Source organism: Eleutherodactylus coqui, chromosome 5 (assembly GCF_035609145.1).
Source record: "Eleutherodactylus coqui strain aEleCoq1 chromosome 5, aEleCoq1.hap1, whole genome shotgun sequence".
NCBI classification, from domain to species: domain Eukaryota; kingdom Metazoa; phylum Chordata; class Amphibia; order Anura; family Eleutherodactylidae; genus Eleutherodactylus; species Eleutherodactylus coqui.
This window is the reverse complement of record NC_089841.1, coordinates 180,853,569-180,866,702: the sequence shown is the minus strand read 5'-3', so window position 1 is coordinate 180,866,702 and position 13,134 is coordinate 180,853,569. Positions and strand designations below refer to the sequence as shown.

At 45.0% G+C, this 13,134-nt stretch overlaps 2 protein-coding genes across 7 annotated transcripts in view; one reads left to right on the top strand and one right to left on the bottom strand.

The window, feature by feature from the left end:
- The window catches only part of TCHP (trichoplein keratin filament binding), a 72,386-nt gene that overhangs the window by 19,215 nt on the left and 40,037 nt on the right, over positions 1-13,134 (bottom strand). The window lies entirely within an intron of this gene.
- GIT2 (GIT ArfGAP 2) overlaps positions 1-13,134 on the top strand; it is a 69,843-nt gene that overhangs the window by 42,651 nt on the left and 14,058 nt on the right. For 4 of the 6 annotated variants that reach the window (XM_066603881.1, XM_066603876.1, XM_066603875.1 and 1 more), the window contains exons 15-18: positions 1,353-1,601; positions 2,854-2,943; positions 10,907-10,989; positions 12,236-12,424. In XM_066603881.1, the coding sequence (XP_066459978.1) occupies positions 1,353-1,601; positions 2,854-2,943; positions 10,907-10,989; positions 12,236-12,424 (611 nt within the window). The remainder of the gene's footprint in view (positions 1-1,352; positions 1,602-2,853; positions 2,944-10,906; positions 10,990-12,235; positions 12,425-13,134) is intronic. The other 2 variants (XM_066603878.1, XM_066603879.1) reach the window with 2 other exon arrangements.

Below are 13,134 nucleotides of genomic sequence, written 5' to 3'. Positions count from 1 at the left end.
TAAGGTTGTGAACAAACCTATTGAAATTAATAGGGTCTATTCACTGCAAATTTCTCATGCAAATTGCTGCGTAAATATGTTTTTGTGAATCTGGCCTTATGCTGCTCTCACTACTTTTGTAAAAAGTGGGCAGTCCCTTTCACTATAATTTATACAAGAAACTGGTATAAATCAGTGGGAGGCTCTCCCTGCTGTAGACTTCAGCAAGTAGTACACGGGTGGTCGAAGATGCTCCACAAGAAGCTGCAATGGCAGCAAGAGAGGCAAGTGCTGCAGCCTCCTCCTACAACTGATCGTGGAGGTCCCAAGCAGCAGACGTCCTCCTATCTCATATTGATGACTTGGTATGCGGATATGTCACTAATCTTTGTACCAGAAACCCCCCCTTTCTTAAGTGTTCTGAAATTCTACAGGAGACTTATTGCTAAGATTATTAAAAAGGAGACATATTGCTAAATTATTACCAATCATTAACTATAAAAAGGCAATGAGTGAAACTATTCTGGAAAACTTTACTATCGCACAGTCTGGGCATTTTAGTGGCCTTTTTTCATTTGGCTTATGAGAACTTAATCCTGAAAAATAGTAATTTTAAAATTTTCCAAAATCTACCTTTTTAATGTACAAACTGTATATAAAGTTTAATAAAATATACTTCATTTGAACTTTTCTCCTGCATTCCGTTCAACAGTTCTTTCCATGCGCACCATCTTTTGTTGCTTTGCATGTCGCCTCCATGTTAACTGTACATTGTCATTAACATACAAAGTCCAATGCTCACCGTAGCTGTATTGCAATGATTCGTAGTGGTTTCATGAATCCATGTAGCACCATTGATTCCTTCTGCACTCGTTTAGCATGCTTTGCTTGCCAAACCAGCAAATTTAGAAACTGCAAAAACTGGGGATATAATTTGACTAATTCTACCTTGGGGCACTCAACTAATTTCCCAGGCGGACTTAGAGGTGTTTTTAATGCAGAATTTATTTTTGTACTCTTAAATCGGGTGGAACATTCGTATTCTACATTTCAAAGCTGTTGAGAAATAGAGCCGTGCTTGTTTTAGTAGTACTGTGCACAAGTCATCTATCGTTAAAGACTAGAGATGAGCGAGTATATTCATTAAGGCTAACTACTCGAGCGAGTAGTGCCTTATTCAAGTACCTGCCCGCTCGTCTCTAAAGATTTGGGTGCTGGCAGGGGAGAGCGGGGAGGAACGGAGGGGAGATTTTTGCCTTAGCGAGGATGCTCGCTCATCTCTATTAAAGACCTTATTTTTATTTATTTTTGTCACCCTACTTGACCGTGCAACCAATATCAAAGCCAAGTCCCACTGCTAAACTTTCTTTCAGTTCCAAACACTGCAGTGTGAGAACACCAACCTCAGGAGACAGGCCACAACTAACCTATATCAGGTCCCAACTGGGTCAGAATATACAGACCTTGCCAACCCACCTTCGTTAAAGAGGCGGCCTTCGGGAAGAGGTAGCAGGCCCATGTCCATGTATGAGACGGGATCTGCCCAGAAGCCCTACCTCCCAATGGGAGAAGTTACTTACCCAGAAGAAAGTATTAAACGGCTACAACCTTTCCCACCACATGTAAGTAAATTCAGTGCTTCTCTCGCTCTTTGCATGCCTTCCCTTTCTATACAAATGACCTAATACATGTCTCCTATATATGTAATTTTGTTTTCCTAAATCTTTAACAGTTTATATACTTAGATGTGCCTCTGGTTTTTCTTCACCAAAATATTAAAGGTGTTTTTATCAAAAGCTTTATTTTTATAATGGATACGTGTGGATTCAATTTTTTTACACTACTGCGAAATGTTGGCTTAATAGAAGAAAAGGGACAACTAGGCGCCAGTTTAATGAAATTTAACATGCTTTTTTTCATTTATAGCGAGATTAGCGAATTGTTTGTAGAGCAGTTCATTAACCTATTGGAATCTCCGCTGTTTCAAGGGGGCGAGATTTTACTATAACATCGTTGCAACAAGAAATTTGAGTTCCTCTCTCTCAGATCATTTAAAACAGGATTTCTAATCTGCATAGATCTACTAATGAATGTATGCTGATGCTGTGGGAGTTGGACAACAATTATCGCTCCAAAACCATCTTTTGAGCGATAATCGTTGCGTGTAAATGTGCCCATCTTTCACTTTTCTTCCGAAAGATTAATTTCAGTTCAGCCTGAAATCCATCGTTGGGCAGAACAGCTAATGAGAAGGACCGCATGCTGTGTTCTGCCCAGGGAGCTCTTATTACATTGTCTCAGCTGTCAGCCCCATGGAAGTACAAAGGGAATTTATTCAGAGAACAGCGGGTACTCTGTTCTCTGCATACAGCTCTCAATGGGTCACATGTTACTAATTGGTACTAATAGGCATTAGTACTAAGTAGTGGTTCATGCAAAAATGATCGCTCAAAAACCACCTTTTGAGCGATCATTTTGTGTCTAAATGGATCTTTTTGCAGCCAATATGGTGCATATGCATAAACCTTTATCAATATGGAACGGAAAATATACAAAGGAGCAAATGGCTAACGTCCCCCTTGCAACAAATTTATTTATTTTTTTAAATCTGCTTGTTAAAAATGCTATTGTGTGACTTACAGGAGTTATCAGTGACTCCTGAATAATTAACTGATGAGTGAGACATCCCCTACTTCAGACTCCTGAAAGGAAAATCTGGAAAGGAAGTGGCTTCAGGTTTAAATTATAACTAAGTAACTTCTAACTTTTACTTTTTTATTTTGTCATTTTATTTATTTTGAGTGTTCAGTTATCCATCCTTTTTATTTTTATTTTATTTTTGGGTATCTCGAGTGTTTCTCTTTTTCCCTTCAGATCGGGAGGAGTGCTTATGTGACCTCCTCTTCATCCCTGCCTTCCTTCCCCTCCACGCTTTCCTGGTCAAGAGATGAAAGCACACGAAGGGTTAAGTACCTTCTAAGTTAGCTCTGCTCAATGGAGACCTTACTTTCTCCATAAGAGCCCCACATCTCTCTCCCTTTGCCATTTTTTTGCTAACAGACTTTTCTCTGCATGAAGCAACAATGCCTCATTGTAACCCCATTCACCTCTACAGTTCACAACCATGTAATGCTACCAGCACGATGCTCTATGTAATTAATCCTCACCCCAGTAGGTCTTGTATCCACTCGCTCACTTGCAAGATTTGAAACATATATGCAATGTTGATATTTTTGATTGTAGCTGAAACTGTAAGGCCGCCTTCAGATATGTTTTAATCACCATCTTAAATTGCAGGTTTTTCTTTTTATAAGGGAGGAATTAACTGCTCTTCCACGTCTGGCTCCACCACTTGCTACCCAAGGCTTTAGATGTGCTTGGAAACACAATGGAGTAGATTTATCAAAGTGGGTCTAAAAGGCAAATGAAGTAGTTGTTCGTTGTAACCAATTAGGTTGTTCCCAAACTGCTTCTGAAAAATGAAATCTAGATCTGATTGGTTGCTGTGAACAACTACATCATTTTTGACTTGCACTAGTTTTGGTTGATCTTCTGGTTGATGTTCTTGGACCACATCTTGCATAATAGTTTGCTAATGTGTTTTTATTTTTCCTAGTGTTTTCAGAAATATATAGTACCCCGTTTCCCTGAAAAGAAGACCTACCCAGGAAATAAGCCCAAGTTACATTACATTTAAAAAAAATAAAAAAATATAATATACATTACCTAGCAGGCTCGGTCCAAGTTCCTCCTACTGCTCTCTAGAGGTTCGGCGCAGTTCCCGCAGTCCTCCGCCACTCATACAACATCACTTCCTGGTTATGGAATTTATAATTCCCACCTCCCAGGATGCGATGGCTGTTGATTGGCTAAGCAGTGGTGGAAGAATCAAGCAACAGCCATCGCCTTGTAGAGGTGGTATTTGTGACTTGGCTGAGCCGTGGCTAATCACAGCTATCACATTAGTTCATCCAGCGCTACATTGATTAGTTGAGCAGTGGTCGAAGAACCAATGCAATGGCTGTGATTTGCCGTGGCTCAGTCAATTCATAAATCCCGCCTCTACAACGTGATGGCTGTTGATTGGCTGGGCAGTGGTGGAAGAGCCAATCACAGTCATCACATTGGTTCATCCAGCACTGCATTGATCGGCTTAGCAGCGGTCGAAGAACCTATGTGATGACTGTGATTGGTTCTTCCACCACTGTTGTGGTGATCGGTGGGGTACCCAAGGATAGACACTGGTGTTTGAAATCCCCAAAACCTCCTTTTAAGGGAAATGGGTCTTCGGAAAATTCATAACATATTTGTTTTCAGATTGACCACAAAGCTGAATAGAATGACACTTCCTGTTTTTGTTGCAAGAACTTTTCAGTAGTCCTCTTATCACAGCAGAATTACAGGACATCAAGGACAATCGGTGCATGACTCAGGTTCAAGCGGAAATCCCAGTACTCTTCTTAAAGGAAGACTTCATTTATTTTTGTTACTGATATTTTACAAACCTGCACTCTGAAACGGCTTACGAGTTTTGAAGTATCACTAATAAAGTGATTTTAAGAAGAGTGCTGGAATTTCCGCTTGAATCTGCTTCAGGCACAGATTCTTCTTGATATCCTGTAATTCTGCCTGGCAGCTAGTCCGTGGCCCAAATGCACACCTAATGTTGCGCTTTTACTTAAAGGAGATGTCTCGAGGAAGCAGTTAATTTTTTTTTTTGCCCAGTCCCCCCCATTAAACACACATTACTAAGCCCCCCTGTAAATGACATTTCTAGCTGGTTCGTACTTACCGTTCCAGCGTTTCAGCAAGTTATAAAAGTTTCCTCAAGATGGCCGCCGGCTCTTTCCCAGTCGCTCGCTGCAGCCCGACGTGCGCGCTCCCGAGACGCCGCCAGCTGTGTCTCCATGGCAACCGGACGCATCGCAGCCGCCGACCAGACGCCCCGCAGCCGCCGACCAGACAGCAGGTAACCGGCGCTAGCCCCCGGCTCCCCAGCGCTAGTTCCCCCGGCTCCCCAGCGCTAGTTCCCCCGGCGCAGCGACAGCCCCCCCGGCGCAGCGACAGCCCCCCCGGCGCAGCGACAGCCCCCCCGGCCTAGCGACAGCTCCCCCGGCGCAGCGACAGCCCCCCCGGCCTAGCGACAGCCCCCCCGGCCTAGCGACAGCCCCCCCCATCGCAGCGACAGCCCCCCCGGCCTAGCGCTAGCTCCCCCGGCGCAGCGACAGCCCCCCCGGCCTAGCGACAGCTCCCCCGGCGCAGCGGCAGCCCCCCCGGCGCAGCGGCAGCCCCCCCGGCGCAGCCCGGCGCAGCGGCAGCCCCCCCCCGACCCATCACTTACCTGGGAGGCTTCTCGGGGCGGCTGGGCTGGGCTGGGCTGGTCTTCTCCGCTGGGCAGCTCCAGTTTCTGCACCTTCCTCTAACAGAGGATGGTGCAGAATGGCCGCTTCAGCGCGCTCCCGAGCAGTGACAGCTCGTCTGCGCATGCGCAGAAGAGCTGTAGCGGGGAGCACACTGAAGCGGCTCGTGCTGAATGGAGAAGACCGGACTGCGCAAGCGCGTCTAAAAAAGCAAGCTGCCGGCGAATTTAGACGGAACCATGGAGACGAGGACGCTAGCAACGGAGCAGGTAAGTGGAATAACTTCTGTATGGCTCATATTTAATGCACAATGTACATTACAAAGTGCATTAATATGGCCATACGGAAGTGTATAACCCCACTTGGTTTCGCGAGACCACCCCTTTAAGGGTTGGTTGAAAACCACTGTCAAAATCTGCAGCATGAATTGACCTGGAGCAAAATTTAAAACTTTCCAATCCAATTTGTATTCTGGTTTTCCTAGGGAGGGGTTACTGTTTTTCTGCCATTATACAACAGCGCTATAGGCTAGCTAAAGCCAGTACTGCATGAGGTGACACGTTGGATAGGCTCCGACAGCAGAGAGGTTGGCAATATACAGTAAGAGAACCCCGACAAATGTCTTTCAACATCGAAGCTGTACAGCCTTAAATCATAATGTCTTTAGACGTCAGACAGTGGATTGGAAAGGGTTAAAATGCACAGCACATTACAGTTGGCCTGCTGAATTTTCCATACCATGTGGACAACTTTTTTTTTTTTTTCCTGGTCCAGCACTTACACTATGTGTGACCAAACCCTCAGCATTGTTGACTTCAGCTTGAGTAAGATGACCACCCCCCAATAGTCATGTCCAGAAAATGGAATACGAAAAATCTACAATCAAATAATAAAAACTGATCAGAAAAATTGAAAATGTTTCACTGTTTAATTTTAATTTAAAGTCGACCCCTTTTTTTTAAAGAGTGTTAAATTATTAAAATACTAATTTCCATTATACTAGGTGCAGCTTTAGTTTTTCTCTTACAGAACAATGTAACTAAAGCCAACCATTATTTAAATGAGCACCGTCCTTTCAACTGATCTTGCATAAATCAATATTAGAAGCAAAGATAGGTTTGTATTCTAGGGAGAAAGATGCCTCTTTCTTGACTTCTCAGTCTCTACCCTGTCACTTGCACAATTCATTTGATCTCAATTTACTGCTAAAATCTATCTGGAGAGGCAGGGATAATATGGTTTATCAGCTCACTGAGGGATCAGGTTATAACTGTTGGGGTATAGAGTGGAGAAGGAGTTGGCTGCAGAGACAGAGTGCTGCTGGTTCAAGTAAGTTTCATATCTCACACTTTTGCTAGCTTGACACTGCTTAATCTTGTTGTGTAGTGTCCTCCATGATGCTTCTTCAGAAGGTGTGCTACGATAGGATAGAAAAGCGAGATTCTAGCTATTATGTCTCCCATACACAACATCCTTCTTGAGTTGAGCTCAACAAAAACTGACAATTGGAGTCTACAATCCTTAAAGGGGTGGTCTCGCGAAACCAAGTGGGGTTATACACTTCCGTATGGCCATATTAATGCACTTTGTAATATACATTGTGCATTAAATATGAGCCATACAGAAGTTATTCCACTTACCTGCTCCGTTGCTAGCGTCCTCGTCTCCATGGTTCCGTCTAAATTCGCCGGCAGCTTGCTTTTTTAGACGCGCTTGCGCAGTCCGGTCTTCTCCATTCAGCACGAGCCGCTTCAGTGTGCTCCCCGCTACAGCTCTTCTGCGCATGCGCAGACGAGCTGTCACTGCTCGGGAGCGCGCTGAAGCGGCCATTCTGTACCTTCCTCTGTTAGAGGAAGGTGCAGAAACTGGAGCTGCCCAGCGGAGAAGCCCAGCCCAGCAGCCCCGAGAAGCCTCCCAGGTAAGTGATGGGTCGGGGGGGGGGGGCTGCGCCGGGGGAACTAGCGCTAGGCCGGGGGGGCTGTCGCTGCGCCGGGGGGGGGGCTGCCGCTGCGCCGGGGGAACTAGCGCTAGGCCGGGGGGGCTGTCGCTGCGCCGGGGGGGGCTGCCGCTGGGCCGGGGGAACTAGCGCTAGGCCGGGGGGGCTGTCGCTGCGCCGGGGGGGGCTGCCGCTGTGATGGGGGGGCTGTCGCTGCGTCGGGGGGGGCTGCCGCTGCGCCGGGGGAACTAGCGCTAGGCCGGGGGGGCTGTCGCTGCGCCGGGGGGGGCTGCCGCTGTGATGGGGGAACTAGCGCTAGGCCGGGGGGGCTGTCGCTGCGCCGGGGGGGGCTGCCGCTGTGATGGGGGGGCTGTCGCTAGGCCGGGGGGGCTGCCGCTGCGATGAGGGGGCTGTCGCTAGGCCGGGGGGGGGGGGGGGGGTGTCGCTAGGCCGGGGGAACTAGCGCTGGGCTCCGGAACCTAGCGCTGGGCTCCGGGGCCTTCACCTGGGCTGAGGGTCTAGCGCTGGGGAGCCGGGGGCTAGTGCCGGTTACCTGCTGCCTGGCGGTGGGCGTCTGGTCTGGTCGGCGGCTGCGGGGCGTCTGGTCGGCGGCTGCTTGGCGTCCGGTTGCCATGGAGACACAGCTGGCGGCGTCTCGGGAGCGCGCACGTCGGGCTGCAGCGAGCGACTGGGAAAGAGCCGGCGGCCATCTTGAGGAATCTTTTATAAGTTGCTGAAACGCTGGAACGGTAAGTATAAACCAGCTAGGAATGTCATTTACAGGGGGGCTTAGTAATGTATGTTTAATGGGGGGGACTGGGCAAAAAAAAAATTAACTGCTTCCTCGAGACATCTCCTTTAAATAAACCACCCTGATAGTGCGGCATGCCGTGATGTCACATCTCATTAAGAGTCAAGCTAAAGAAAAATACATCTATCCAATCTATCAAAGTGAACTCGCTCACCCCATAAACGTCTGTCTGTAAAAAGTGACACTCAAACATGGTCATGTGACCCCTGGCATTTATTTAACACTTTCTAGGTATTTGATAGTTTCCGCTTGCACTTAGTTATCCCATGGCTGTGTCCAGGGTGACGACCCAGCACATGTACTGTACGTCCTACAACCCTGTTGCTGAGTGCCAGGGGGTCTCATAACTGAGGCCATGCTTATTTCTAGAGATGAGCGAGCATACTCGCTAAGGGCAATTACTCGATCGAGCCTTGCCTTTAGCGAGTACCTGCCCGCTCGGAAGAAAAGGTTCGGCTGTGGGTGGAGGAAAGCAGGGAGGAATGGAGGGGAGATCTCTCTCTCCCTCTTTCCCCCCTCCCTGCTCACTGCCGCAACTCGCCTCTCACACGCGCCGGCAGCCGAACCTTTTCTTCCGAGCGGGGAGATACTCTCTAAGGGCAATGCTCGCTCGAGTATTTGTCCTTAGCGAGTATGCTCGCTCATCTCTACTTATTTCTATTTGGGAAGCCCATGGATGCATTACACAGGATTTATCACCTGTACAATTTTTTTCCTGTGCAGATGTGTCAGCAGACTTTCAAATGCATGTACATTAGAAAACTGATTTCTTGTGCTGTAAAAAAAAATTGAAAACCTGAAAGCTAAAATACCCTTTCAAAGTCCATTTAATAGCTGAAAATACAACATGTTGAATGAAATTTTCCAAAGTTCAACAAAAGAATAACAGTGCCCATACACATTAGAGGAAGATTGGCTGAACATCCCCACATAACCCCCCCCCCCCCCAAAATCTGATTGACCAACTATCTTGTGTTCTGCTGGTGCCTGATGCTGTGTTATCACAGAAGAGAAGCCGCTGCCTGAACTTTCTGGCCGTAGCTCCCTCCCCCTCTCCCTACCGCAAGCACATGTACTCTTGGCCAAATATTTCCCTAACTCTCCCCATACACATGCATGCTTGAATCAACCCACAGATGTTGAAAGCGTATGGCTATTTGTGGGCTAGATCTGAAGACACTGCTAGACTTTGACTTTTTTAATGGGTTCTTATCTTTGATGCCAAGAATAGCACTGCAGACTACTATTCTTCCTGCAAGTGAGTGATCCCCTTATGGGGTTCCGTCAGTGCGGTTTTCTGTACCTGTGATGGAATCGCCTGACATAATCACACAGTGTGCTGGAACATTACAGGACATGATTTAACCCACAATGTGTACTCCAACTGCATTTTTAGATTTTTAATATAGGTGGTTTATACACAGGAGGAAAGGTGGTACTTGTTGGGGGTGGTAAACTTTTTGATAACTCCTAGAATTTTATCCCCATTTCTAATGTATGTGAAAAGTTAATGTGTAAAACCGCATGCATTTGTCAATGTCATGGACTATTTGAATTCCGTACAGCTCATCAAGTGTTGAATTGCTCCCCTTCTGTACAGGCAGTAATTCTGATAAAAACATCCAAATTCTACAATTTGTATCAGTTACTTTTTTAGTAAACCTGCCCTTTAAAACTACTACTAATCCTAGAGGGGAATTATTTAGTTCCCATTCCAAAAAAACTTGATTTGATGACCTAGATGTCATATGTTGTAGAATGTTCATATTATGTATAACATGACATCATTGAAAGCAGCTTAATTTGTGGTAGGCCATCTTTATGCAGCCAGCTAATTACACACAGGGATTAGATGGATGTTTAATATGGGAACACCGTTACATCAACCACTTTAATTTTATTTTTGAGGTCTTGACTAATTCAGAATATCAAACGATATTGGTACATTTCGAAATATCCATAACAATTATCTTCTAACATAGCTTTGATGCTGTGACGTCATGGTCTCCAACAGTCTGTCTTTTGTGTATACTAACCCCCATTACCCTGTGTGGACTCCATCAGAGTGGGGGGGGGGGGGAAGCAAACGGTCAATGGGTGGCAATATGTTTCAGGTAGCACAGTTCATTAATGTGATATAGGGTGCATATTTCTCTAGGGTTGACCACTACCCATATAGTCTAGCTCAAGATGACGATGAGTGAAACCTTGAAATGTGGTTCTAAATATTGAATCCACGAATCAATCACTACTGCTTGTGTAAAGATGCTTATTGGCGTGCAGTGTTTCGAGCACGGTTACACTTCTTCGGGTATACATGGATGTCAGGAAATGAAAAAAATATGGCCTAACCAAGACTCAGTTGCCTGACTAAGAAGAACCATACCTGAGACATTGCATGCTGACAAGGATCTGCACACCAGCAGTATGAATATTCTGCCATATACAAACACATTAAATCTTTCTGATGGGCTGTTCCACGGGGGACATCAGACTAGACTGTGAATGACGTGCCACCCACTTGATACATTACATAGCAGTGGGAGACAAATCAAAGGAGATCCCAAACCGGGTGGCGGGTGAGTTAGGGGGGCATGGCTACAAAGCCCTGCTGCTGGCCTGCTAACACGAGGGCATTTTAAACTTGAAAATGGTCCACTTCTTTCATTTGGCTATGGATATCCGGAAATTGAGCATACAGTGTCCATAGAACTTTGCTCGGAATTGTCTAGGTATTCCAGACGACATGGTAATTAATTTTTCTTTCCGAGGACCATTAAAGCCTATAGATATGTAAAGTTTTTTGCTCACTCACTTTAGGGGTCAAAAGTAGAGAAGCAGTCCAGTGTACCAGAAAGTGACTATGATAATGCCTTTCATGATGCAGAGCTGGAAGAAATAAGGTATGTCCAAAATGTTGTCTTTTTATATATATTTTACACATTATGTGCAACTGTGTAATAGTTCTGTATTTCTCTAGTAAATCTAAAATAAAAAACAAAGCTTTCTTTAAAAAAAAAAAAACACGAACATCTTTACTGTTTGCATATACCGCTGTATGGATGTGCCCTGGCGGAATGAAGCTGCTGCTGAAGAGTTACAAACACCGCAATCATGTGTTCCTCCCCCCTGCTTCTTGCTAACCTCTTTCTTAGTACTGTGCGGTGTCTGTGGTCAGATCGGGTTAGTTTTGGTCATACAGGACCCTTCTTAGTACTAGCTGCATTTTTTTTTACAGAAATCACAGTATAATCAAGGGAGGTGAGACAAGACAGAGATTAGAAGATTGTGAGAGAAGTAAAAGTATTTTTCGGACTACAAGAGACGCCCAGATTTGAAGAAATGTTTACTTCTAATGAATAGCATAGTAAATTATATAGAAAAACAGGTGGAGAGATTTGTTGACAGATGGATTAGATGGGATATATATCTATAATTTTTTGGGTCGATCATATGGCAGCACTGACCCCCAGAAGAGGACGATGACAGGGGATGTGACCATATAACTTCTGAACACTGCCCATTGTAAATTGCTCTGTAGGAGTCTAGTAAAGACTTGTGCCTGATCTGACAGAGCACCAAATAGTTAAAGGTGTGATTTCTTGTTAAAGTGTCTTTCATAGAGTATATATTCTACAATAATTTTTAAATTTTTTTAAAGTCACTTGTGGTCCAAAATAGCCTTTGTTCATTTAGGTCGAACTAAAAAAAAGTGCAGTATAGGGTAATGTAGTAGGGGCGAGGTGAATAAAGCGAGGCATGTGCTCACCTAGGGTAGTTGTGACGGGGCATACCGGCATGTAGAACAGTCTTTGTTCTCAACCTTCCATCTAGTGCCAATCTAGACACCCCAGTTTGAAGTATAAGGTTATGGTAAAAACCACCATGTGCTGTGCTAGGCCAGTCAGTGGCATTATTGCATATACTGAGCTCAGAGTAAAAACTGAACTTGGCACCTGGTAACTTTCTTAAGAACACAAATCTAGTCTGATGAGGTGAGCCTATATTCAAAGATGTGATTTCTGTCAGCAAGGTAAGGTACAGCCATAAGCGTTGTGCAAGAAATGTAGTACATTTATTAAAGAGCATCCAAGCATGATGTAGTTGTTATACAGTAACCACTTTTCTAAGCCACCTCTGTCTATGCAGCTCAACGAGGAAAGGGAGACAGAGGAGCATGCCCTGGCATGGAGATGGCTCCATTCCTGAGATGGATGACCCTGATACAGATGTGAGCTCCACATTGCCCAGCACGGAGGATGTCATTCGTAAGACTGAACAAATTACCAAAAACATCCAAGAGCTGCTTAGGGCAGCGCAGGAGAACAAACATGACAGGTGAGTTCAAATGGACTTTCCAGCAGGAAGAGACCATATACTGTATGATGGAGACATCAAAGCTGTTTTTTTTTTTTTATTTTTTTTAGCTGTAACGTCTTTTGATAATGGCAACACTTTTAAACATTGTGATCAATAGTGTTAATTGTATACGGGCTCTACACTTCTGGGGTCTGTGACAAAATCCCAATATTTAGTATTCAAGTGAGAACTGGTAAGCTTTCAAAATCCGTGCCAATCATATCCAGTTAGAGGCACTTGTTTCCTGTAATGTACCACAGAAGCTGTATGCATGTATGTTACTTGCTGGATCTCAGTGGGGACCAAAGAATCATATGTTGAAATCCAGCAAGTCTGATCACTGTTGGATGTCAAAAAGTATTTTTGAGTAAACTCCATGGAGAAAGACTGGTTCCATATAGCAGTGAAAGGAAGTATATACCTGCCAGACTGAAAGGGGTGTTTTGGGGGCTTTAACTAATAATGGTTTATTCTGATATTTAGCCTGCTGCACTGACAGTGAGCAGAATGGCCATGTGATTGGCAGGGCGCCCGAGCACTGGGCTAGGTCATCTATAGTTAAAGTCCCGGAATACCCCTTTTAATTTTTCAACAATGCATAGGAGAAAAGCTGTTTTTAATCTGCAATTAATCTTGTATTCAGTACTAAAAAGGCAAAGCTTTTTGGGGCATTGCTTTCTTCTTGCTGT